Source organism: Phoenix dactylifera, unplaced genomic scaffold, assembly GCF_009389715.1.
Source record: "Phoenix dactylifera cultivar Barhee BC4 unplaced genomic scaffold, palm_55x_up_171113_PBpolish2nd_filt_p 000090F, whole genome shotgun sequence".
In the NCBI taxonomy this organism is placed as follows: Eukaryota; Viridiplantae; Streptophyta; class Magnoliopsida; order Arecales; family Arecaceae; genus Phoenix; species Phoenix dactylifera.
The window spans coordinates 1,242,844-1,269,294 of NW_024067679.1; the positions used below are offsets into that span (position 1 = coordinate 1,242,844).

Consider the following 26,451-nt stretch of genomic DNA (forward strand, 5'->3'; position numbering starts at 1 on the left):
TGCACCTGGATCATACATGGGTACACAGTGGCATTTAATTTACCATACATACAGCCATCTTGCCAGAAATCATCAACATCCCTGGCTAAAGATGATCCACACAAGCCATCTTGACATTCTCAACACAGTGCTCGATTAGCAGGCAATTTTTTTGGCTCTAGCAAGATGTTACTATTGATATCACAAATGTGTTGATGATATATGAGCAGAAAGCCCAAACTTTTATTTGTATGTTTCTAAGAATTAGGGCAGCAGATACAGAGTATTCGCAGATTTGGACCCTTGATGAATTGAGCCAGCATTTCAGCACGATACAGAGAGGATACTAGACCAAACTTATCTTGAACAATGCAGTAAATAGACTGGTAAACAAGAAATTTCTGATCAAGGTTTTCATCTCTGCCAACATCTGCAGGTTTAGAAAACCATGTTTTTGATTCACTATCTTCGAATCAAAGGAATGGTTTCTGTGAATAGATACTTGGATCACAAGCCATGACAACTCTGAGGAATCACATTCCAAAGAAGTTTATAACTAATCTAAACTCCACCAGTGCAATAGCACATGCACTGGAACCACCTGGGTGTATTGCAAGCGAATCTACCAAAGCAAACATCATGCTCAGGCCAATTAAATTTAGCATCCAACATCTATTAAAGTTTTATCAGCCACCATGGAGATGGACTTAGCTTTTCTTATTGGTTGTACCTATACAGAGCATGCACTGGGGAGAGAGGTTCCAGCTTCAAACCTGGAATGTGTCAAATTCTCATGAGTGGCAACAGGGTTTCGTTCAAATAACAGAGACCACCCCCCCCCCCCCCCCCCTCGGTGTATCGTATGAGCATTGGGAAAGTGCATGGAGTGAGCTTAGCTGCATGGAAGGAGGCAAGAAATGCAGGTCTAACCACAATCAAAAGATAAGATCCAACAGACAATGGATAATGAGTGGCAAGAAGGATCTGCTCAAACCCCAGAGGTGGCACCCCCACATTGCCACCATATACCACCTGAACTATTAGGTGAGGGCAAGATAGATAGGTGTGAATTTAAGAATAGGGACCATGGGATAGGGAGTGGTAAGAGGAGCCTGCTAAGTAGTTCATTGAATAAAATTAAATCTGTAGCGAATGTTTGCAAGAAGAGATAAGAATGGGAACTTACAAGCCTTCATGTAACAAAAACTAATATTTATTCAGCTAAAGAACACGATACTAAGAACAGATATTTATTGATAATACTTCAAAACACGATGAAAGAGTTTATTAAGTACAGGATCTCTAGCAACACAATGGATAAACACCCCACAAAGTTAGACACAAATAAAAAGATCGAGACTAGAAGCACTGACAACCTACCGAAATTTGTATTCAGATCTCTCTCTTTTTTCCCTAGACTAGGAGGCTGATACCAAGCACTTCCTATGCAACGACTGACCACCAGAACAAGAGCAAGCTCGCCATGCCTGACATTCCAAACCAGGCTACACCATGTATGGCAGAGTTGTCGTTTTTTGCCACAGAAGAGGCTGAAAGGCCATTCAAACTGTTAAAATTTAACCCAGAAATAGAAAACAGAGATTAATTTATGCTTACCATCTCTCTGTATGTGTGCATAGATTATAGTTTTTTATGGCATTTAAGTAAACAACTTAGTGTCCACCACCCCCAGCATGGAGTAGAATTCAGTCAAATATCATAAAATCTTAACTATTTCAATTGTTCATAGAAAATAAATGTCATAGTAGTATAAATGCAAGCAGATTAAGGGCTGGACACAAGGCCAGTTGGAGAAACTAACAAATGATGCAAGAGCTGCAACAACAAAGCAAAAGCTTTTTCCAGCTCACGACTGCGTGAATTCTTCATAACATTGATAACACAATGTTGGTCTGGCTATCATGAATTGGACCACCTTGAGAAAGAAAAAGATTAGCCACATAAGTACAACAACATTGGAATGTTCTTCAGTGCTCTGGATTTGTTATGTACACACTGCATTTTTTTTTTTTTTTTTTTGGTAAAAGCGGTTACTCATTTCAGGTTTCCTGATGTTTCACACACTTATACAACTTTTAGCACTTTCGCATGCAAGTGGTCAAGTCTAACATAACATCTAGCAAAGATTCTATCAATTTATGAAGCCATTCATCATATGTATAGATTGTATATAAAAGAATACATCTAAAAGATATAGAATTATCCCCCAAAGTGAGGTTTCATTCATGTCTCAGATTCCTGTGCCATGTGTCCAAGTAACACCAACTTTTCCAATGATGAGACAAGCAACATAACTATGCTAAATTATAATTTGCGAGAGCCAACTTCGTGCGACCACTCTGGTAGTGGAAACAGAAAAGAGGTTATAATCCAAGAAAAATAAAAACCAAATGACAAATGACTGGGAAGGGACAAAATCAGTTGACCTGAGAAAAGGGAGCCTTTTGACAAGTTAAAAATGAAAACAATACCACATGAGCCTGTTAGGAGTATTAAATTCCTTTTGAATATTCAAACATAATTTGCAAGATCGAGTTTCAATAAAGGTACAAACTTATTTCGAAAAAATAGCCATCACTACCTGTGACGGTTATGTGAAGCATTGTCACCCTTGAATCAAAACAAATATAACTTCCGTGAACAAAGATATAGCAGTAGCGTTCGCCATCTCGGTATCGGACCCAGTACTAGTACTATTCTATCATAATATCAGTATGCAGTATGGTACAAAATGACGAGGTGTCACTCGATACGGTACGAGACTGCATGCCGGTTCAGTACCGGTACGGTACATCCGGTATGGTACGGTACCGATCGATATAGCAAACCTTGTGTAGCAATTTTCAACAATGGACTTGAAAGATTCATATGTTGATACATCTGTCTTATGTAAAAAAAACTGCATCCTTTCAAAGTATCCATCGATGTGCAAGTCATTAGAAGATTCACATGTTATGCAAGATACATGCATCACACATCCAGTCAGGAATAAGCATCCTTGTTGCAGGTAGTGCCTATCATTCAATTGAATTTTAAAAATATTTCAGATTTATCATGTATAGGTTTTTCCCCAATTTTGTTTTGACTTCAAAAGGAAAGGGAAATTTCTTACTTTGCCACTATAAAGGATGAGTTTTGAACAATTTGAGCATTCTCTCCCCTGAGATTACCAATGCATCATTTATGATCTTTAAATTTTCTTAATTTTACATTTCTAAATCTTGTTGCCAAGATGATAGACCCTCACACATGGCTTAGCTCCATATATGGGCTACAACAAGATGCTAAGAGATTGTTTAGTTATCTGTGACATTTGTTGGAATCAAGGTTTGCCATCTCAATATAGGATCATGTATTTGTGCCACACTAGCACAGTGTCGGTATGGTACGATACAAATTTTTTTTGGCATACCGACAGACATACCGAGTCGGTATGCTACCCATACCAAGTACCAATACCGAACCGATACGGTATGGTACACCCTATACCACCCGATTTAGGTCTGTACAGTGTACCTTGCTTAGAACAGATACTCAAAACTTGATTTTCTATAAGACAGGTTATAGAAAAATAAGGGGAGACCTGTTTATCATAAAACTCATTTTTCCGGTTCACGATCTGTTGGATTTTGCAAAGACAAGTTTCATGATAAGCAACCAAACATGCATTTTCCATAAAACCCATGCGTTTCAGATTTCACATCAATCCATTTTAGTAAGATGCAAAACCAAACGACTGCTAGAAATGATTTGATATGCATTTGACAAATTATATCAGTTATAATTATGATGGGCAGCAACATTGATGTATGCTAGATTTGTTAAGAAACAATGAGAAATCAAAGAAGGAAATATTATGTACATCAGACAATTCAAGTTGTCAACAGCTCTTAGCACTTTGGCATCCCTCTTCCTTGGGGAGAGGTTACCAGTTCAACCTGGACAGTGGCATGGTGGCATTTCCAGCATATCCATCCACAACAGGAAAAAGAAAAGAACATCCAAGTTACCTAAAATGTTGTCTAGCTATCCAAGAAAATACAAAATAAAACTCTTGTGCTCAAGATTACAGTCAACATGAAGAGTATTTTCTAAAGATATCGTTTCTCTGAACTTTTTTGACTACACAATAAGGACCAAAGGTCAAGTTGGATGTGCAACTAATCTAAGATCCAAAAGGATTTCAGGATGATTGATGTAGTATGCAAGTTTTAAAATCCTGTGGGATGCGGTTGTCCTAGTTTTCCTGTGGAACGAGACGTGCCGCTATTCTGCCCCATCCTGACACATGGGATAGGGGATGTCCCAAGACATACCAATCGAGACGCTAGGACAATAGCAGGATGGTCCTATCCCAACACTCGGGATGATACCCCGTCCTAGTGTCCCATGGGACATCCCGTCGGGACTCGAATCCTTGATAGTATGAACAGTATTAATATTCGTTAGAGGGTGGCAACTATGAAAAAAAGAAAAGGTTGGTGGAGATCATCATGCATCGTAACTTCTCCCATTGATCAAAAAGCTTTTTGGAAATATTAAATATTATAGCAAGGTTTTGAATACCAATTGGATACAAGGCATCTCACCATCTTCAGTGCCGAGACAAGGCACCATCTGGAGTGTTGGGACAGGACGAGTCAGGAAATGGACCGCGATAGGTCGAGACATCCACCATCGTAATTGTCGAGATCGGGGACATCCCGTTCCATAAAAAGAAGCCCTATCCCACAATATTTAAAAACTTGTAATTATAGTAATACATTATGTTTTCCTACTTCATGAGATGAGTCTTTAACATTCACTCCTAAATGTTCTTTCCACATTTTTTTAAACCACTGTCACTTAATCAACATCATTTTACTTGGTGATTCCTACATTCCAAACACTGCACTATCTAGTTCCTTTTCGTGGTCATTTCATTACTGATCCTATCCACAACCAGATCACAAATACACTCACCCTCGTCACAATAATGGCAAGCTCTAACAACTCTATAGTTCCTTCAAACAACACTAGTGGGAAGTATGATGATTTCTCTACTCCATATTTTCTTCAGCATTTGCATAAATTAGAGAATATTCCCATCTCTTGGCCTTTTGTTTGGAGACACTTATCCATCTTAGTGTCATGCTATGTTAAGGGCATCAAGTGCCAAGAATAAACTTGGCTTCACAAATGGTTTTATCCCAAAACATTTAGTGGGTCAGATGCAACAATATAGTCATATCTAGGATCATCAACTCAATTTGTAAAGAACTTGAAAGAGGTGGGCTACATCTAGAGCAACATAATGATGCAAAATATTTTGCAAATTTGATAATTCTATGAGACGAGCTTAGTGCAAATCAGCCCAACTTACTTGTTCTTATGGGATTATGAAAACCATTCATGCATATCAATAGGTGAGGCAAACTATGCAATTTTTAATGGGGTTAAGGACATATTCTGCTATGGAAAGTCAGGTATTTCTCATAGATCCAATACCACCAATGAACAAAGCTTTATGATAGGTCTTTCAAGAAGAACAATGAGAGATCTCCGATTTTAATCTTCAATCAAGGGAGTTCGTTGCCTAGCTGCTCAGCCAATCCACCAACTCAAGTTCATGATTGTGATAAATGTAAAAAAAATCCCTAAGAAAAATTTAGTCTTAAGGTAATTGACGCTATCATCCTATGTTTGACAACAGTCATTAGGTGGGCTACATGATTGATAAATGTTACAATTTGCATGGTTATCCTTCAGGACAACACTTGCACAAGAGTGATTCTTCTACTTCTTCCTTCACGAATCTAGTTGCAAGTCAAAGCTCAGAAAAACCATCTCCAATGTCATCTCAGAATTCTTTTCCTTTTATGCCCAAATAGTGTTGTCATTTGCTCGATTAAATTCTAATTCTTTACTGCACATGGTCCACTAAGCAGGTACTTCTCACTCAACTACTCGCCTATCAGATATATCTCTTTGTTTAGTTGCCTCTACCAAATTTCTTAGTTTGGATTTTAGGCATTAGTGCAGTAGATCACATGGTAGTATCTTTTGATTGTCTTAATTCCAGTAACTTCTCAAGAAGTCCACCTTCAAATTGTCGAATTGGAATCAGATCGCCATTGTCGCTCTTTCTCCTTCCTTTTTCTAAAAGATGCCTTTGTAGTTTCTTGATTTGGTTTCAATTTGATATTATCTAGCAAACTAACCAAATTAATTGTTTAATTAGAGTAAGGAAATCTCTTTATCAGCAATGAGACTTTATAAGCATCCATCTTAGGCACCTTTACAAGCCTTATCTAAGTCACAAGTTGGAATGAATATTTCTTCTATTTCTTATTGTGATGTTATTCCCTTGACAAAATAAAATTCTCATATTCATTTCCTTTTAATTTATTTCTAGTATAGGCCCTTCCATTTGATACATGCCAATATATGGGGGACTTGTAAAACATCTTCATTTAATGAATGTCATTGCTTCCCTAGTATTCTTGACAATTTCTCATGTTGCACAAGGGTCTATCTAATTCATTATAAATCTAATGCTCGAAAATTGTTACAGGATTTCTTTATTCTTGCAGAAACCCAATTTAGTCAAAAAGCTAAGCAAGCATTGACAGAAATTTGACACAACTTCATTTCATCAGGAATGGAGGGTGTTTCATCAAACTAGTTGCATGGATAGACCACAATAGGATGGAGTTATTGCGAATAAAAATACTCGGAGGGAGACTATCCTAACTGCTGCCTACCAAATTAGTAAGAGCCCAACATACCTATCTGCTATTCAAGTATACTTTAAAATGGTTGTTTTAAGTTTTATCCTCATGCCAAGAGATGCATTTTCCTTATATGGTAAGAAAGCTTACATAGTTCTTGAGCACCTTTGTTTCATGAGATATGGTTTATCGTGAGACCATAATCACATTGTGTTCTCATAAAGAAGCCCTTCAATGGTTGTTCTACCAAATCCTAGTTCTAAGGTCATGGCTCGGGATCAAGATCTATGCTATCATTCCAATTAGCTACTTCAATTGAAAAAGGACCAAGGTTTCAAATACTGGTACTAGATGTTGTACCGATTTTTAGTAGAAATAGTATAGTTCTAGTCACCAACACAATAAGGGACTGCATCCCATAGCACCACACTATGTACCGATCCAAAAGGATCCCGGACCGGTATGGTACTATTTGCATAGCCCGTACCAGCAGTATCCGAAACAAGGTCTGCAATTTCGGTAGCAAGTATCGTATCAGTACTTTATTGGTAAGGTACAGTACGATGTATTCTTGTACCGAAATAGCTCTCCAGCTATTTTTCTCAATTTTTATCTCAGTACGCCTCGATACAGTCTGTATGCCTCAGTACGGACCAGTACTCACCTCGAAAAACCTCGGTATAGGTTGGTATACGGGCAGTACGCCTCGGTACGGGTGGTACAGGGCTTGTACTAAGTTAAAGTTAAGTTTTGTATCGATTTTCTTTCGGTATGGTACGATACGCTCCACACTGGATGGTACAGGATGGAACAGCAAACCATGATCTGAAATCTTGGATGAAACCCTACTTATTTAAGAAGATGCATCAACCTTGCTATTACCATGAGATGACCATTACAATCAGAAGTTATTTTAGCGCCTGATCTTGGTTCAAGATGCTTCATAAGAGAATCTCATTAATTGCCCTTCCTAAGGGATTAATGATTTTAATTGCACATATTTTCCAACTCTCTCAATCCAATCTCATGATTGTTCATATGCCTATCTGTAAGCATGTTCCACCCTTTTTCCTAGGCAGCCAATGATCCTAGGTCCCAAAATCTATGACCAACCAAAAAAAAAAATCAGACATATGAAGAAAGTAATAGCTGGACCAAGGTTCGCAGGACCGATTGTACCGGCGTACCGGTGAGCACCGGCACCGGTACGGTTCCGGTTCGGTACCGGCTTGGAACCGGTACCGAACCGGAGCCGCGCGCGCGGCCACGCGCGCGCGGAAATTGAAAAAAAAAAAAAACGAAACGCGTCCGCGCGTGTCTGGGACGCGCGCGGACGCTTCAAATGCCACAGAGTGGCATTTAATGCCCCCACGCGGGCTGCCAGCCCGCGTGGGCACGGTGCCCCGCGCGGGGAACCGCGCTCGGGCGCGATTCCCTGCTGGGAATCGCGCGCAGGCGCGTTTCCTACGCGGGGAAACGCGCCCACGCAGGCTGGTAGCCCGCGTGGACACGGTGCCCCACGTGGAGAACCGCGCTCGGGCGCGTTTCCCTGCGGGGAATCGCGCGCGGGCGCGGTTCCTACGCGGGGAATCGCGCGCGGGCGCGCGTTCTCCGCTCGCGCGTCCGCGCACGTTTTTCAAAAAAAAAAAACAAATGCCACAGAGTGGCTTTAAATGCCACTCTGTGGCATTAAGAGGCCCACGCGGCAGGAACCGACCGGTACCGGTCGGTTCAGCAGACCATGAGCTGGACTCTCACGACCATTCCACATTGAAAGCAAATAACTGGGTGTAAATGGGCATACAGGAGACAAATTTGATGGACCAACTAATGCTACAAACATGGTTTGTGGCAAAGGCTGTAGTCAATGAGAGAGACAAGACTATAGTGAGAACTTCACAACCGTTGATATGTTGATAATTCCGCATAATTCAAAGCTCGTGACTCCAATTTTTGGCATTGGCATAGGCTAGATTTAAACAATACTTTTCTTCATGGGGATTTGCATGAGGAAGTTTATATTCAAATCTTCTTGCTTTGCATGACAGGGGGACTCATGTTTGTTGTTTGCAAATCATCATATCTACACGAGGAATTCTATATGCTTATCCCACCTAGCTTTGCATGACACGAGGAGACTCATGTTCCCCATCTGCAAAACATCAAGTGAGTTAAAAGAAGCTTCAAACCAATGGTTTTCTAAATTTTTTCATTGCTTTCATGATGCTCCATATGTTCAATCAAAGTCCAATTATTCTTTTTTCATTTGCCATCATAGAAATTCCTTGATAACTATACTTGTCTATCTTGATGATGTGATCCTGATTGGCAATGACCCGTATGCCATTAATCAGTTAAAATTTTTTCTTCATGGCTGCTTCAAATTGAAGACCTAGACCAATTAATATACATGCATGCATCCATACATACATGCATATATGCATACATGCATGCATCCATACATACATGCATATATATATATATATATATATATATATATATATATATATATATATATATATATATATATATATATATATATATATATACACTTCAGTTAGAGATAGCACACTCTTCTGATGGGATCTTCTTATGATAGCACGCACTAAATATATTAGAACTCGCTTGGTTCACAGGAAGAATTTTACAGAATTTTATCTCACTGTTTCCTTGAAAGCTAATGCTTGGGTATATTATAACTGGGAAAATAGTTTTGGTATGTTTGATTGGCCATGGAAAAATGGCAAGAAAGCATACTTTCCGAAGTGACTTATGTTTGGTTGAGCGGAAAGTTGTGTAAAATACCTTTTATGCCCTTAACAAATTGACTACAAGAAAAAAAAAAGGATATAAGCACTAGGATTAAGGGTATTTCTGAAGAAAAAAAGAATTTTACCTAGCCCATGGGAAAGTGGGTTTCCTATATCCCACATGGGTTTCTATTTTCCATGGGAAGTGGGAAACTAATTCCCATGGGAGGAAAACTTTCCCATCTCTCTCCTTTAATATCTATAACAAAACATAAGTCACTTTGTCATTTTCCCCTTGACCACACTTTTCCCCCTCCTCTTCCCATAAACCAGCAAGTCCTTAAAGGATAGTGGCTTGCTTGGTGATCAGCCTAGTTCCTTTCATATGGAGCAGAATCTCAAGTTGTCAAGTACTTAAGTCCAAAGCCAATTACTTTCTAATCAATTATGATATCATTAGTTTATAGGTCAACTAATCTATATAATGACCACCAAATATGATATTGCTTATCCAATCCAAATCTTAAGTCAATTCATGGACAAGCTAAGATAACCACATTTGCTGTTGCCCATAAAGTTTCACATCAATTGAAGTCTTCACCAATACAAGGCATTTTCTTCTCTTCTAGTAACTCCAACTGCAAGCATTTTGAGATTCTGATTAAGCAGCTTGTTAGAAGACCTGTCGATCAATTACTACAGAGTATCATATCATACTAGGAGTTTCTCCTATATCTTGGAAGTTTAAGAAGCAATCAACATTTCATGGTCTTCTACTAAAGCAAAATACCGAGCAATGGCTACCACTTGTTGTAACTTGGTTGTCATTTTACTTGTTAAGGATTTATAAGCCCCTATTTTGCAGCCAAATAATGCTTTACCATCATAGCAGCCACTTGGCACATCATTGTCAATACATTTTATTATGAGCGCACCAAGCATATAAAAATTGATTACCGCATTGTATGAAATAAGTTGCAACAAAGGATCACCCATACAACCTATATTCCTTCATCCCATCAATCAGCAGAAATTCAGACAAAGGACTTTGGTGCAGCTTAATTTCAGCATCTTCTATTCAAGTAGGGTATTCAAGACCTCCACACTCCAACTTAAGTAGTCTTGGAGATATTATTGCAGTTCTATTTTAATACTTTGCTATTGGCCTTCATACCATCAATCATGGGCTTTCACGATAGTTTTCTTCTTTTATCTACCACATCACTCATGGGATTTTTTTTTATCTTTCTAATTTTGTATAAGCCAAATTTGTACATTTGAAGTGGTTATCAATAGTAATGCAATATTCTCCAATCCTACTTTTATAGAACTCACTAATTGGTCGCTTAATTAGGATAACTCATGCAATGACAAAAATATGAAATAAGCTTGGATTCTAATTTTGGATGCCATATGCAGCAACATAGCGTGGAGCGAGGGTTTATGTAATGACCCAAAACCTCAACCACAAACTATAGCCATAAGGTGTTATTTGGGTTCCCTAGCATGTATATGTACCCTAGATCTCCCTACCACACGCAATGTAACATTAAACATACGCACACATGCAAGGTTCGCCGTACTGACCGTACCGACGTACCGGTGCAGTCCGGTACCGTACCCAACTGAGCCAAACCGGTACCGTACCGAAAGTGCCCCAGCACGTGGCACTTAGCGTGTGGCTAAGCCACACGCTATCTCCCATGAAGAACACCCCATACCGGTGCGAACGGCTTGGTTCACACCGTACGGGTATGTACCGATGCGAAGCGAGCCGGTTCGCACCGGTACAAACCATAAACCGATCGGTTCCGATCTAGATTGGAACGAAACCTATTTCAATAACCATACCATACCAGTGCCTGTCGGTACCGGTATGGTACTGGCTGAACCGATCAGTACCGGTCGATTCAGCAGACCATGCAAACATGGATCCTCGTATGCTCGCCCCATTTGAATCCTAGCATCCTTGCCTGCTAAGGGCCCAAATCCAATCAAATTCAATTACAAACACTATTGATTGACCTGTGGCAGCCCCAAAATAGCCCTATTGCAGCATCTGCAAGTCACATAGGAGCCGTGGGCCGGTTCCACCCTGATACCATTTGTAATGATCTAGAACCTCACCCAAAAAGATTAGACACAGTGTTATTTGGATTCCTTGGCCCTGTACATGTACCCAAAATCTTCTTGCACAATTGATGTGGGACTAAACACACACCTAGACAAGTCCTTAGTTTAAATCTGAATAATTGAATCATCCCTATTTGCTTATTGGATGGTTCAAAACTATACAAAACAATACAGTTGGAATGGACTAAATCAGTCATTGACAACAATAATAGAGCAGAAAAAAATCGTGCACTTGCCCATCCCAGTCTTTCTATACCCTACCAATACTCTCAAGTGTCACGATGCAACCAATACAAACAAAATAGACCACCATGGTTAGAGTTTACTAATTCAAGAGAGATTAGGTGTCCTCTACCTGTCACGGGTACCATTGTCTTCCTAGAATGGTACAATACCAGGCAGTACCATTGGGACATGAATCCTTGGCATGGAGCCCTATGTCATATCTATATGCCTAAACTTGAGCCCTAAAGATTTATTAACCGTTGCAGTGTTCCTTTTGGGGGTTCTGTACTATTTGTGTTTTGTCTTGTACTTTACTATTTTTAATTAAAACTATCTTAAATCAAAAAAAAAACTTTTAAAGTATATCTTGAGATAATTTAGAATGTTGAAAATTCAAAAAAGGTTGCTTGTGTTCTGCTGCAAATCATGACTACATTTTCAAAGAGTTAAAGGATAACTCAAATTTTGGAGTATTAGAAGACTATTTTTTAATTGATATGGTTTTGAATAGAAGATGTCATGTTGTTATATAATGAGTTTTATTTTAAGATATATTAAACCAAGAATACATCATTGTAGGTCTCAAGCTAAATTTTAAAGATTAACAAAAGATGGAACAAAGGATAAGAAAAATGATTAGCAATAAATAACTAGCTATTAAGTTTTACGATATGAATGATAGCCATAGAAGTTATTCTTCTAGATGTTGGTGGAAAAAGTCTAGACAAAAGACAAAAGAGCATATTTCTCACTAAAAGGAAGCATTTTGAGCTCTTGGTGGACGTGAAGAAAGAAGTGTGCATCAAAGGAGTTATTTAAGTTGGTACAACAAGAAGATGGGTGGTTACAGCAATCTAATACATGGCATATGCCTAGAGATCAAGATGACCCATAAGTAATAAAGATAAGGAACTAACGAGTATAAGGAAAGTTTAAGAAATGAAAGGCTAGAATCCAACATTTGAAACATAATATATGACATATAATGTAGTAACTCAAAGGAGAGTATTAAGTTAAGAGCATCCACTACTCATTTATGTTTCAGTTTCATCCTCTATTCTCAAAAATGATGCAAAATGTTAGAAGACAGCTAAGCAACATCACCAAAGACACCAAAGTGATGGTATTTTCAAACTATGCAAACGAATAATGACAAGTGTTCAATGAAGTTGTGGTGGCATGGCCAAAAAGACTATTGTGATTTGTGATTTATTTTTTATTTTTTTTTTGCATTTCTGATATTTTTACAAATTATTTAGTTATTTATTTTGGTTTTTCATGTTTTAGCATTATATCAAATCCTTAAATATGGTAAAGCTTTAAAACCTCTGTTTTCCTTTTATAGCTTGAGTTCTAGTTCCATGATTGTAAGGAGTGATTCTATTTGAGTAGAAATATTAACCTTCCCTCTCCATGTTTTTTTGTGTCATAAGCTCTTAGGCACACATTTGCCAACTTGTCTTGCAGGCAATTTAATATTGACCCAAGCCATGGATGTGGGTCAAGCTTAAGCTTGCATCTAGCAAAAGAAAATCTTTTCCATGTATGGCGGCACCACTGTAATAAATGCTATTCTATTGAGGTATCCATTAGGGATTTCACATACTAAGACCCAAAAGAAATTAAAAATATAGCACTCCTTACTTTATCAAAAGGGTAACTATAGTGCTATTATATTAGCAATACATTCACAAGGATGTATTAGTTCATCCCCGTACATATATTTTAGAAAACTATAATCAGATCCAGCTATATTTGTGCCTAGGGAAAAATTCCTAACATCACTATTGAGAAGAAAAATAAACTTGAAGAGGACTTTTATTTTTAACCACACTCAACATTATGATCCAACTTTTACTTTATCTAAGGAAGAAAAATATGCCAAAGATGGTGCTAGGATATCCAACTATAAAGGGAAGAATTCACCAACCACACCTTAAGATATCTTAGTCAAGTGGTGGAGATCAAAAAGAACAACCATCAAGCAAACTGATTTTCTAGGGGAAGAGAAAAAAAATTAGTCATTGTTCATGTAGAACAAGAGATATCGAACCTGTTTATAGGAATTGAATATGACAATTCCTTCCCACTTCATAACTCATAGCCATTAATAGCATGAAGTAACTTAGTTTCTAAGTAATCCATAACATAATGTAAACATATTAATTCTTAAAATTACTAAAGTTGAACTATGGAACAGCCACTATTAGATGGTTATATATAAATCAACACTCAAAAATCAGACATGTTCATAGAGTCTCCCACTTAAAAGGCAACTTTATATGCCAATTTCTCGCTTCTTCTACATATAGCTTCAGATTTGTTCTTATACACACTTGGTCCGAGGTCAGAAACCACAAGGATGTCACTCACACCTTCCCAAAGGAGATAAAACCATATTAAATCTCCATCAATACCCACATGAAATATTGTAATATATCATCTTCACAAGCCTACCCAAGAACACATGACCACACTAGAATAGGTGTATTCCTATTTAAAGAGAGCCCAATCACTATAGGCCCAAAAGTCTCTGCACTACTCTTTACAAGGTGGTAGCTAAGATTCTGGTGGGCAGGATGAAGCCCATACTACAAGACCTCATATGTCAGGAACAGGGGGCTTTTGTAGGAGGTCGAAGCATCACCGACAATATTATGATCACCTAGAAGATGATGTGGGACTTGCATTGAGTGCCGAGGCGGCGGTGCTACATGGCGGTGAAGCTCGACATGGAGAGAGCTTTGGAGAGCTTTCTTAGGCATGCAATGGAAAGCTTTGGCTTCCACGAAACCTGGATTGCCTGGGTGCTAGGCTGGCACATCATCGCCTTTCTTCCATTCTACTATCGAGCTTCGCCAGGGTTATCCCCTGACTCGGTATCAGTTTATTATCTGTGCTGATGTGCTTTCTTGAGCCTTGCGGGCTACTTGTCAGGAGCGGGAGTTGAAGGCTTATATTCCAGCCCCCGAAGCCTAACCGATCTCTCACCTCCTTTTTGCAGATGACTGCCTCCTTTTGGCTAGAGCAAGGATGAGGGATGTGCAGGCCCTTGAGGGGTTCTAGAGAACTACTATGAGGTTTCAAGTCAGAGGGTGAATATCTACAAGTCTACCATCTGCTTCAGTCCGAAAACGGAGATACAGGTAAGGCAGGAGATCAAAGGGCTTCTTGGTATGAGGGAGCAGGAGGAACCTTAGAGCTACTTGGGTGTTCCTATCACTAGGAAGAGGCTGCGGGTGTCAGAGTGTCATAGTTTGTTACAGCATATTCAAGAGCGGCTAGAGGGTTGGAAGGTGGCCTGTCCATCCATGATGAGCAAAGTGACTCTGATCAGGCTGGTCCTGAGTTCTATGCATGTATACCTTATGTCCAATACAGTAGTTCCGAAGACTGTGCTGATGAGTATCGATCAGCTTCTTCGGAGTTTCCTATGGGGATCCTATGGGGGTGGCCACAGTGTGCATTTGTTGGCTTGGGAGACGATTTGCCAGCCGACCTGCGAGGGAGGGTTGGGGGTGCAGTCTCTTCTGATGAGGAGAGAGGCGTTGATTGCCTAGCATACAGTGAGATTTGTCTTGGAGCCACAGTATTTCTAGAGTCAGGGGATGACAACTCGATATGGTCTGGTGTAGACTGGTGAGGCAACCCAAAGTGGCCGAAGGTGCTCCTCTATCTAACAGGAGATCCGCAGGTATGTGCCTATGACCATGTCTAACTCCAGGTGGCTGATCGGGGATGGGCGGAGTGTGGATGCAGTGGAGGATCCTTGGATAGACTCACTCCCGGTGTGGCTCTGGCCGACTATGGTCAACCTCGGGGCCCTGGATGGACTTCGAGTATGCGTCTTCTTCGCCTAGGAGGGGATGGGTGGGATACCATCCAGATTGGTCGGTTGTTTGGAGATCATCTGGCAGAGAGAATCCAGTTGCTTCCGATCCTGGGGAATGCCAGTCTAGTCGTCAAGGTGTGGAGTACATCCTGCAAACTCAGGGTCGGAGTAGGTGATGTCTCCTGCTTACTCTAGAGTGTGCAGCAGCCAGGGTTGGACTGTGCCTGGATCTGGTGATTTGGTCTCCACACGAGGGTGGCCTTAATCCTCTGAAAGGTGGCCTGAGGCAGGCTCTCGACGAGAGTGGTGTTGTGTAGGAGGGATTGGGCATTCACCCCTAGTGCCTTAAATGCTAGGTGGATGAGACTGTGGACCACATCCTGTTCCAGTGTGAACGTGCTAGGAGGGTTTAGAGGCTAGCTGCGCCCTCGCCAGACGTTTGATGTCACTCAGCGTCTTTCCTGCAAGTGCTCAAATAGTGGGCTATCACCCCGCAGTCTCAGCAGACGGGTATTGGGGTGACTTATACTGCTTATCAGATCTGGCTGGCCAAGAATGCCTGAACTTTTGAAGAAAGCTGTCCCTCGCCGAGGTTTGTTGTGGAGCGGGCCCGGGCTCAAGCAGCAAAGATTAGTTAGACGGATTTCTTGGCTGAACCTTTGATAGCTCAGAACACTTGGGGCTTTACTTCTGCTTATATAGCATCTCGATTGGTGTTCATCACCTGGGAGCCTCCACCTCTGAGTTTTCTTAAGGTCAGTTTCGATGGATGCGTGCAAGATGGCGGCAGGAGGGGAGGGGCAGGTTTTGTTATCACAGGCCCGGATTCCAGGAGGGTTGTGGTTGCTCGTTGCCAGATCTTCGACACCTCGATCTCGAAGGCTGAGCTGAGGGTGGCATAGATTGGTCTAGGTTATGCTCGGCGTGTATTGCAAGCTAGAGCTGTACTGCTTAAGGGAGATTCGGTTACGGTTATTAGTTGGGTCCAGCGGAGTGTTGGCGGCATAGGTGAGTACCACCCCTTAATTCAAGACATCCGAGCATTGGTCTGTGGCGAGGTGGCCTTTCAGGCTAAGCACATCTACAAAGAGGCCAACGGGGTTGCCGACTAGATAGCTTCATACGTGGCCAACCACTCTAGAGACACTCTTTGGGTTGGAGAGAGGGAGTTACCTAGTGCGCTCTAGGATATGTTTTCTTTTTACCTTATCGAGTAGAAGATCATTTGCAAACCTAGATGTAAATATATAAGGATTGGTAACTTTTTTAGGAAAACATCGAGTTTGCATTGGATAACTTGAAGCTAAAAAATATCACCGATGAAAAAGTAACAAAACTGCCTATTTTAACTTGCTCGTAGTCAAAGAGTGATGTCGAGATATTCGCCAAACACAAATATAGCTGTCATCGATAAGAGGCATTTCCCAAATACAACTATAGCTGGCATTCATTATAGGCGTTAAATTAACTTGTAACCTTGAGAATATATAGTCAAACTAGCCACATTAATTTATATCCTTTTAATAAAGTGAACAATTGCTTAAGGCACCAAAGTCATGTAACTATTTGCTTAATGATGAATGAGAATCAATCGAGTCACCTATAGTATATCATCTCAAGAACATCTCATCACGTCTGATGTCATGGTGCCAAGAATGAAGGCAAGGTTTGCCAGACCAATACCGAAGGCTATACCAACCAGCTATCAGTTCGATATGATACAAAAACATGCCGTACCGAGCCTAAGTGAACTAGAGACAACGAATCGAGAGAACAGGAGGGGAGAGAGGGAGAAAACCCTAATAATAACCCTATAAGGAGGAGAATTGGGTGTGCGAAGAGAAGACGAAGGGGAGAAAGAGGGAGAGGGAAAAGGAAAAAGATAGAAAGGCATATGGGGCATTGACATCGATCAAGTGTTGTCAGTGTCGACATTGGTGTTGATTGAGGGCATTGGCTTTGGCATTGATGTTGAATGATGATGGTGGCATCATCTCAAGTATTGGCGGAGCATTCAGCGACTGCATGGTAAGGCTTCGAAGCTCTAATCAGGCAAAAGGGGAGAGAGAGAGAGAGAGAGGGAGAAGGGGGCAGAGAGAGAAGGGTTTGAGGGGGTCTCGGAGGTTTTACAGATCAAACCATCCCGACAAGTCGAATCATCCTGGTTCTTGGTTGGGTTGGGATGGTTCGGCAAATCCTGAATGAAGGCTTAACATCATCTACTTGTCAAAGATACTATAGTATAACACCTCGTGTTGGTCATCTCAATCATTATATCTAGCTTCACATAGGCTGCATAATTTGCTAAACAATAAGCAAATTATATCAATCTTTAATGAAGATCACTGCACTGTGAGTATTTCGGGCATACTCACGACTGTATGTAGTGAGACGCCAGTGCACCAAAAAAAAAAAAATGAAGATCACATGTTGTTCAAGCCAAGGCAAAGTGCTTATCATACTCACGCACCTTCTCATTCTCCTTAATTAGGATGGTTTCGACTTTACAAATATTGAATGAAGGTTGTTCACTGGATGTTACAAGGAAAGTGCATTTATACTATCCACGAATGTAAAATATATAAGCAAAATAGGAACAATAACACATAAAAACAAAATCAATTAAATCTATCATAATAAGTCACATATAATGCTACTAATAAACTTCACAATCCTAATTGATCATGAAACACAAAAGCATCTCGAGCCAATGTCCTGGTCACTGCCTCCTTGGGCCAACCAACATCACTTGTTGGTAAATAGCCTAGAGGGATCTCCTCCATTTGCTCTTGTACATAGTTAGTTTCCCCCTTGATGTGCTTCAACACTTTATGCAACTTTAGTCTCTTCTACCAGTGTGACGGCTGAAGTATATGATTTCAGGTTTCAACAATACAAATGTTGAATAAAGCTTGTTCAAATGATTGCACAAGGAAAAGTGCATTTATGTTATGCATGAATGTAAAATATATAAGCAAAAGAGGAAAAATAATGCATAAGAACATAATCCATTAAATCCATCACAATAAGTTATATATATGCTACTCATAAAATTCACGATCCTACTTGATCATGAAATGCAAAAGCATCCCGATCCAATGGTCTACAATGCCTCACTAGGCCTACCAACATCTCTTGTTGGTAAAGAGTCTGGAGTAATCTCCTCTAGTTGTTCTTGGACCTAATTTTCCCCCTTGATGTGCTTCAACATCTTATGAAACCTAGGCTCTTCCACCAACATGACGGCTGAGGTATATGGTTTCAACCATACAAATGTTGAACAATGCTTGTTCACGGGATTTCAAAACAAAGGTGCATTTATGTTATGCATGAATGTAAAATACATAAGCAAAATAGGAACAATAATACATAAGAACATAATCCATTAAATCCATCATAATAAGTTATGCATATGGTACTCATAAACTTCACAGTCCTAACTAATCATGGAATGCAAACGCATGTCGATCCAATGGTCTAGTCATTGCCATCACTGGGCCTACCAAAATTTGTTGTCAATAAATAGCTTAGAATAATCTCCTCCATTTGTTCATGTACATAAGGGTTTCCTCTTGATATGTTTCAACACAAGATTTGCCGAATCAGGCCGAACCATCCGGTTCAAGCAGTACCGAACTAACCGGGGCGAAACCGGATCAGTTTGCCATTTAAATTCGGTTCCGGCTCCTATGAGCCGAAACCGCAAAGGGACCGACCGGAATCGATCCTTTTCGAGTCGAAACCAGCCGATTTGATGCTGACTCAATGCGAACCGGTCGGTTTGCACCAAGTCAACCCGGTTTTGACCGGATTGACTATGGGCACTGTGGCATTATTGCGGCCATTGCGGCATTATTGCTACAAATGCGAACCGATCGGTTTGCACCGAGTCAACCCGGTTTTGACCGGATTGACTATGGGCACTGTGGCATTATTGCGGCCATTGTGGCATTATTGCTACATTGCCACTATGGCAATAATGCCACGGTGGCCGCAAAATGCCTTTAAAAGCCACTGAAGGTGTTGGGAAGGCCCAAGAAGGCCTTCCCAACGGAATTTAACACAGGCTGTCACTTTCTCTTTCCAAAAAAGCCACAAACAAGATTCAGACTATCAGAAGAAAAAGCCAAGGCAAAATAAGTTGTGCTTTCTCTCTCCTATATTCTTCATTCTTTTTTTTGAGAGGAGGCTTGAAAAAATAGCTCAAAAATTATAAAATAAGAGAAAATCACGCCAAATTTTTTGATTTGGGCTTGATATTTTTTATATGGTGTAAATCTATGGACGATGTACACACTAACATAAAAAATTTTAATTTTTGGATTACATATAATTTTTAAAAATTAAAAACATATTTTTAGATAAAAAAGGATATTTTTTTAAAAAAATGTAAAATCAGAAACATATTTAAGGACATGCAAGTTACTCTCTATAAAAAAATTTGGTGTCCATTCATTCAAATTTTGATTCAATCATGCGCATAATAGCCCAATCCTAAATTTTAAAAAAAATGAGAAATAAGTAGTCTTTTATGCATGTTCGAGAGCCTAGAAAAATATATATAGCATTTATTATTGGATCTAAGCTGAAATTAAATTTTAAAATATTAATATTTAAAAATAATTTTAAATATAAAAATAATTTCAAATATATAATTAATTCCAAAAATTACAAAATAATTAGTAGTACATATTAGATAATTCAGAAGTAATATCTGAGGTAGAAATCATATTTTTCTGTATTTATGATATATAAATATTTTTTTAAAATTAAAAAAATATTAAAATATATATAAATAAATATAAAAAATAGGTTTATGTATTAGATAAATCAAATACATTTTTTGAGATAAAGAATATTGATGTCGTATTAATATTTTGTTAATTTTAAATAATTGATAAACTGACATACTTGATAAATCTGCACGAATGAAGCCATCAAGGAAAAAAAGATCCAGAGCATAATATTGGCTAGAAGCATAGGCAAATGCTCTCAAGCCGGCACCATTGGCAGTCCAACTGGTGCAACACAGAGTTTAAAAAAGGAGTGGTAACAAGGTTGAAGCAGCACTTCGCTGGTGGTTATTCCGATGTATTTATATATCGGAAATGCCCACAAAAGGTTCAGTAGCTAATGAAGAAGCACTTCGCTGATTTCAGAGCAGCAAACGAGAAGATTACCAAAATGAAGGCGGAGGTGGACTGTCGAGCGGTAGAGTCACCTTTCTATCACTCCAGAAAGTCAGAAAAGGTGTCTGCTCCAAATGACGAGGAGGCACTGATCCAAACTGCCATGCAGGCGAGCCTAAATGATCAGTGATAGCTGGATGAGGTGGCCCAGCATAGAGCTCGATTTGGACCCTCGTACTACGAGTCAGGCTCCAGTTCTACGAACAGCAAGGCAGTTGATCAGCTACAGCCATAGGAAACGCAGTCACCACATAACTCATTGTCCAAGACACTCTCAGAGATAGCCAACTGACAAGGCCACTACACTATCCGGTGGACTCGGCTAGGAGGGCAACATAGCCAAATAGAGAGAAGCACGAAGGGTAAGAATGCAGCTATCCAGCACACCAAAAAAAATAAAAGGCACCTGTAGCCCCAATGGAGAGTATCAAAGAATCTTGGAGCAGCAGCGATGACAGTTTCGGTAGTCATGGATCTGCTGGCCATGAAGAAAGTGCAAGAGAGAAGACCACTATTTATGAGACACAGTCGCAGAGTGGTCCTCAATATATCAGTGATCCCAGTTTACGCATGCTATATACTAAGGAACCACGATGCACGATCTGGTAGAGTCCGCGATGATACGATTGCATATAAAACACAGGCTTCTCGAGGTGATTCAGGAGGACACAATGCAGCTACAGATGACCTCGCACGTGGAGTAGAATTCATAGATGTATCAGATTCCGAGTCGTATACTGGATCCTATTATCTACAGCCACAGGCAGCTCATGACCCATACAGATACGGATATGGATCTGGTGCATCAGAGGCATCTTTTCGTGGCTACTATCCTAGACAGCCCAGAGCATCTCACGGGTCGAATTTTGCTACCGATATATTCGGATGGGCCCCTCCACAGCCGTATTATCAACCAAAGGACATCTGTCAGAGCTAAAGCTTCAACGAAAAATTCAAGAGTGCTTATGACCCGGCGCGCGTTCCTTATGGGATGAACGTTCAAGACTACAATGTCGTTTGGTTAAAGGATGGGTTGATATGTCTTCTAACTATGCTTATGATCCAGATATCTAGAATAATCATCGCCACTAGATCCGATTTTAGATATCGGTATGTATGTTGTACTTTAAATGTATATCAGTGATTATATTATTTTATATTTTTTACGTCACTACTTAAATTAAGGATATTTTATGTTATTCTTTGTAGCATACAATATCTTACTAATCAATTTATGATTTGTATAATTTTAAAACAATAAAATGTATCATTAGATTAAACCGAGATCATAGAAATATCAAAAAATATCAAGACAACACCAAACAAAAAGTCAAATTGCACTTAAAAATATTGAAAAACTTCAAAAAGTATAATTACCAATTAAATATTCTTGAAAAATAAAAAAAATTGGGTATGTCGGTATGGAACCGACACGCCCTAGCCGTACCGGTTCTGGTTCGGTACCGAACCGTACCGACCACCGACCAGTACAAGTCCCAGTACTGATTCGGCAGTCCATGCTTCAACATCTTATGCAACTTGAGCTCTTCTACCAACGTGACGGTTGAGATATTGTACAAAATATGATATAGGAGCTCCAACATGGACAATGTTCAAGTTGCTTATAAAGTTTTGCACCAAATAGCTTCTCAAACAGCATTACAACATGCTATATATTCCGCTTTTGTTGAAGATATAGTTGTTGTTCTCTACTCGTTGAAAGCTTAGAAGATTGCTCCACCATATAAGTACACATAACCTGATGTACTGTTATAAACTCCCCAATCTGCATAATAGCAATGTTGCTCCCTTAGAATGGATCCTTGACACCAAGGTATATCGTCTTTTGTACCGCGTAAGTTTCAAAGGATTTGTTAGATAACCACCAAGTTAACCTAAGATTATGATAACATCCACTAAGGCTGTCACTCCAACCCATAAACTTGGTACCTAACCAGGACCCAACTTGGATGTGCCAATGAATTGGTTAAGTATGAGTCCAAAGTCAGAACGAATGAAAATTTTGGATCTGGTCTATGAAAGATATACCTAACTCAAACTCGGCCTGACCTAACCCAGCAAAGCCTAGTTTGGTTCCTAGCTAACCCCTCACAAAGTGGTGGTATCTATTTAATAAGCCAAGCACCACCACTTTTTGGGTGGTTAACTGGGCCAATCAATGCCCACTTACCCAGCTAGCTTGGTCAAAGGTATTTCGAGGGGGCATAACTTTAACCGCTTGGTTAAGCTCCGTTTCCCTCATTTTCTCCCCATCTGACAACCTTCTGCCTTCACATTTTACATTTTCTTATTGCTGCCTTCTTTATCTATATAAGTTAACCACCTAACAAATGTTTTTTCCCACATTTTTGTTGTGGTTAGCTGAGCAACAATCGAAACACTTTTCAGCTTCATGGTTAAATGTCTAAGATGTGGATGCCGATGGCTAAGGCTATCCACCCCCTAGTTAGCTATCCAAGAATCAAACTAGGCCTAAGGGGATATATACGGGCATTGATGTGAGGTTTCAAGAGTTGAAAACACCTAAACCGACATGGTCCTGACCAATTAGACACCTAAACCGACATGGTCCTGACCAATTACCTAGTTTATTATACGCACATATGGATAATATTAGTTGTACTTATATACCTTCTAAGATCTTAACATAAAAAACTTTGTTTTATATTTAATTGGGGAGGAAGAATAAAACTAATCACATGAACATATTTAGGAATTTATGTTTGACTTTAATTTAAGTATATCATTTCAATTTTTTAGTCAATCATTGTTATATAGTTAACTGTCAACTACTTGTTCAATTGTAATGGAAGAAACAAAAACATGGTCATGTTTTCATTTTTTAAAGCATGAATTGGATGTTCCATTTATAAACATTCCCAAGAATGGATGATTTTAGCTTGATTAGTAACTCAAGATATATTACTTGGTATCCGATGGGAACCTGGAACTGAACCACACCCAACCCAAATCCGATGCACATTGGGTGGGGTACAAGTCTTAACATACCCAAATCCAATTCAAAGACCCGATGGGTCGATGATATTTTTAATACCTACACCCGAACAGCACCTTCAACGGGTCGGATTTGAAACAAATATGACTGCCCTATGACTCAATACCACATCAAAATAAATACCTACAAGTGTAAAGCATCGTGTACATAAGACCATTGACTCCACTAGACTATGGGACACTATCTCTTTCTCAACCATTGACCATCGATCATCACTTAGCTTCAAACCCTTATCAATTTGAGTATCCATCAGTTTACAATTTTCTATTTCAAACTCTAACATTCTTCCAATACAAACCTATGCCAACCCCACTAATCTTTGGATCTGTTTTAGATGATTCTGACACCTATATATAATTGTCTTGAATGTCTTTGTAGAAGAAGACAACCACAGGGGAAATTGATGTTTGATTTCAATAATTGAAATAATTGACGATAGGCTTCAATAATTGAAATAACTGATTATGATTTCAATAATAATTTTTATATCATTTCCAGCAACAAGCCCGCCTGGCTGCAACGAAGTATAGGGAAAAGAAAAATAAGAACTCTCCATGATGTGAGATATTCCCAATTTTTCAGCAAAAGAAACAAATGGAAAACCACATCTTCTTAGGAAAATAAGTTTCCCAAGAAATTTTCCTTGCGAGCAAACAAATGCTCAAGAATACCATTAACATATAGTACAAGGAAGTGAAATCTTTTATGCTTCATATGAACCAATGGTCTTATATTCATAATAACAAACATAAACAATGTGACGACTTTATGTAATTTCATAAACCATTACCGAAAGATTGTAGCATCTAGCCTGCATACTGCATATGTAGTATGTCTGACATTCAGGCAGTTGGTATTCCATAAACATTTTAAAAAATAAAAGAAAATACATAACATGCAACACCAGCAACAATAAGAGCAACAACAATAATAATGACATGAGAGGATATCTATGAAGCACTAAATACTTAACAGCGATAATTATAATTTATTAACAAATTAACCCAATTAGCAAGACCTGCAGCTGTAATCCTTAATCATAAACTACTGCATACTTAATCAGAACATAAACTCTTCCAGACTGAACAATTCCAACCAACAATAATAGCCAATATCATCTAAACCAAGTTGCTTCCAAACAGGGCCAAAAGAAACTTATGATCAAGCTGAAACCCACAATCTTCAACTTAATTAAAAAAAATATGGCACAATCGGCATACCTGTAGTAGCATTGGACCCAGACGGAGTCGAAGCTGCAAACGGGGAAAGAAAAACACCCAGAAAGGACGGTCGATTAGACGGGATCAAAAAATGAAAAAGGAAAAAAAATAAAGAAGAAGAAGAAGAAGAAAAAGAAAAGAAAAATTCAGGGATTTTTGTTTTATTAAGGAACTTGGTCGGCAAGAGATTCCATCCACGCGATCTTTATCGGACGGCTCAACTGATCCGGATCAGATCGCGAGAGAAGGACGCGGCGGAGAAAACAAGGAATGGCAAGGTGGGAAAGGGAAAGAACTCGATGACGTTACACCTACCGGTGGCGGTGGTGTTGGACTTGGAGCAGATGGACGTGCCGGCGTCGACGCCGCAGTTTTTGGCGAGCTTGAGGGCCTGCTCGATGTCAACCTTGAAGGCCTGGAGGACGGTCTTGTCGTTGAAGAGCGAGCAGAGGCAGGCCGTCTCATCCTTCGCCGCCTGCTTCAGCGGCCCGCAGCACGACTCCGGCGGGCTCGTCGAGTTCAGATAGTTCGCGCACGGCACCAGCTTCGACGCGCACGCCGGCACCTGCTGCGCCGATCCGGTCACCGCCGCCATGAGCAACGCCACCGCCAGTGCCACCACCGCAGCCGCCGCACCGCCATTCTCCCCTCGGATCGCCATCTCCGCAACCGCCGCTCTGAACGCCAACGCTGATCGGATCTGAACGCCAACGCCCCCCCACCGTGCCACGCTATTTGTATAGCTCGCTTTTTTCGGGGTGTGGCGAACCGCGCAAAAGACAGCTGTTTCGCTGGGCCACCCGGCAAAGAGTGTGGATGCCAGCGCGGTCCGTGAGTTGGTGCGCTTTGGGTCTGCCGTCGCTTTCGAAAATGGAGTGGGAAAAGCGTGCTCCCACGCCGCACCGGCCTCCCAAACAAATAAAAAAAAATGTGAGTTTCCAAAGTTTTTAGATTTTAAAAAAATTATAGTGAAACCCTTCTAATTTTGAACATCTTGTATTTTAATTTTAAAAAATTTCCGACCAACCCTTCAACTTTCCAAATCGTCCCAAACAAAACTTGTTGTTTATCTCCATAGAATGGTATCATGTGACCACTAGAACCAATCATGGGTCAGGCTTTGAGTGTAAAATATACTTATTTTTAATCGGACTCCAAGCCCAGCCTATTTAAAATTAATAATTAAATATTTTTTTATATTAGTTGTTTATGGGTGAAGCTAATCTTAAAGAATCCTTAGTATATGACCGGTGCTTTAAGAATCATCCGCTGCACGGATCTTAAAGCACTCCAAACACCTTCATTCATCTATCTACGCATATTTCAAAATATTCTTAATATATGATCCATAGTTA

General features: G+C 39.8%; 1 protein-coding gene across 1 annotated transcript; it reads right to left on the bottom strand.

The window, feature by feature from the left end:
- Positions 1-1,600: 1,600 nt before the first annotated feature.
- LOC103721841 (non-specific lipid transfer protein GPI-anchored 8-like) lies at positions 1,601-25,869 on the bottom strand. Its single transcript, XM_026810312.2, has 3 exons — positions 25,412-25,869; positions 25,097-25,129; positions 1,601-1,915 (listed from the first exon to the last, which is right to left on the bottom strand). Exons 1-3 carry the CDS (start codon positions 25,755-25,757, stop codon positions 1,866-1,868), a joined length of 429 nt encoding a protein of 142 aa, XP_026666113.2. The 5' UTR covers positions 25,758-25,869; the 3' UTR covers positions 1,601-1,865.
- Between the last annotated feature and the right edge of the window lie 582 nt (positions 25,870-26,451).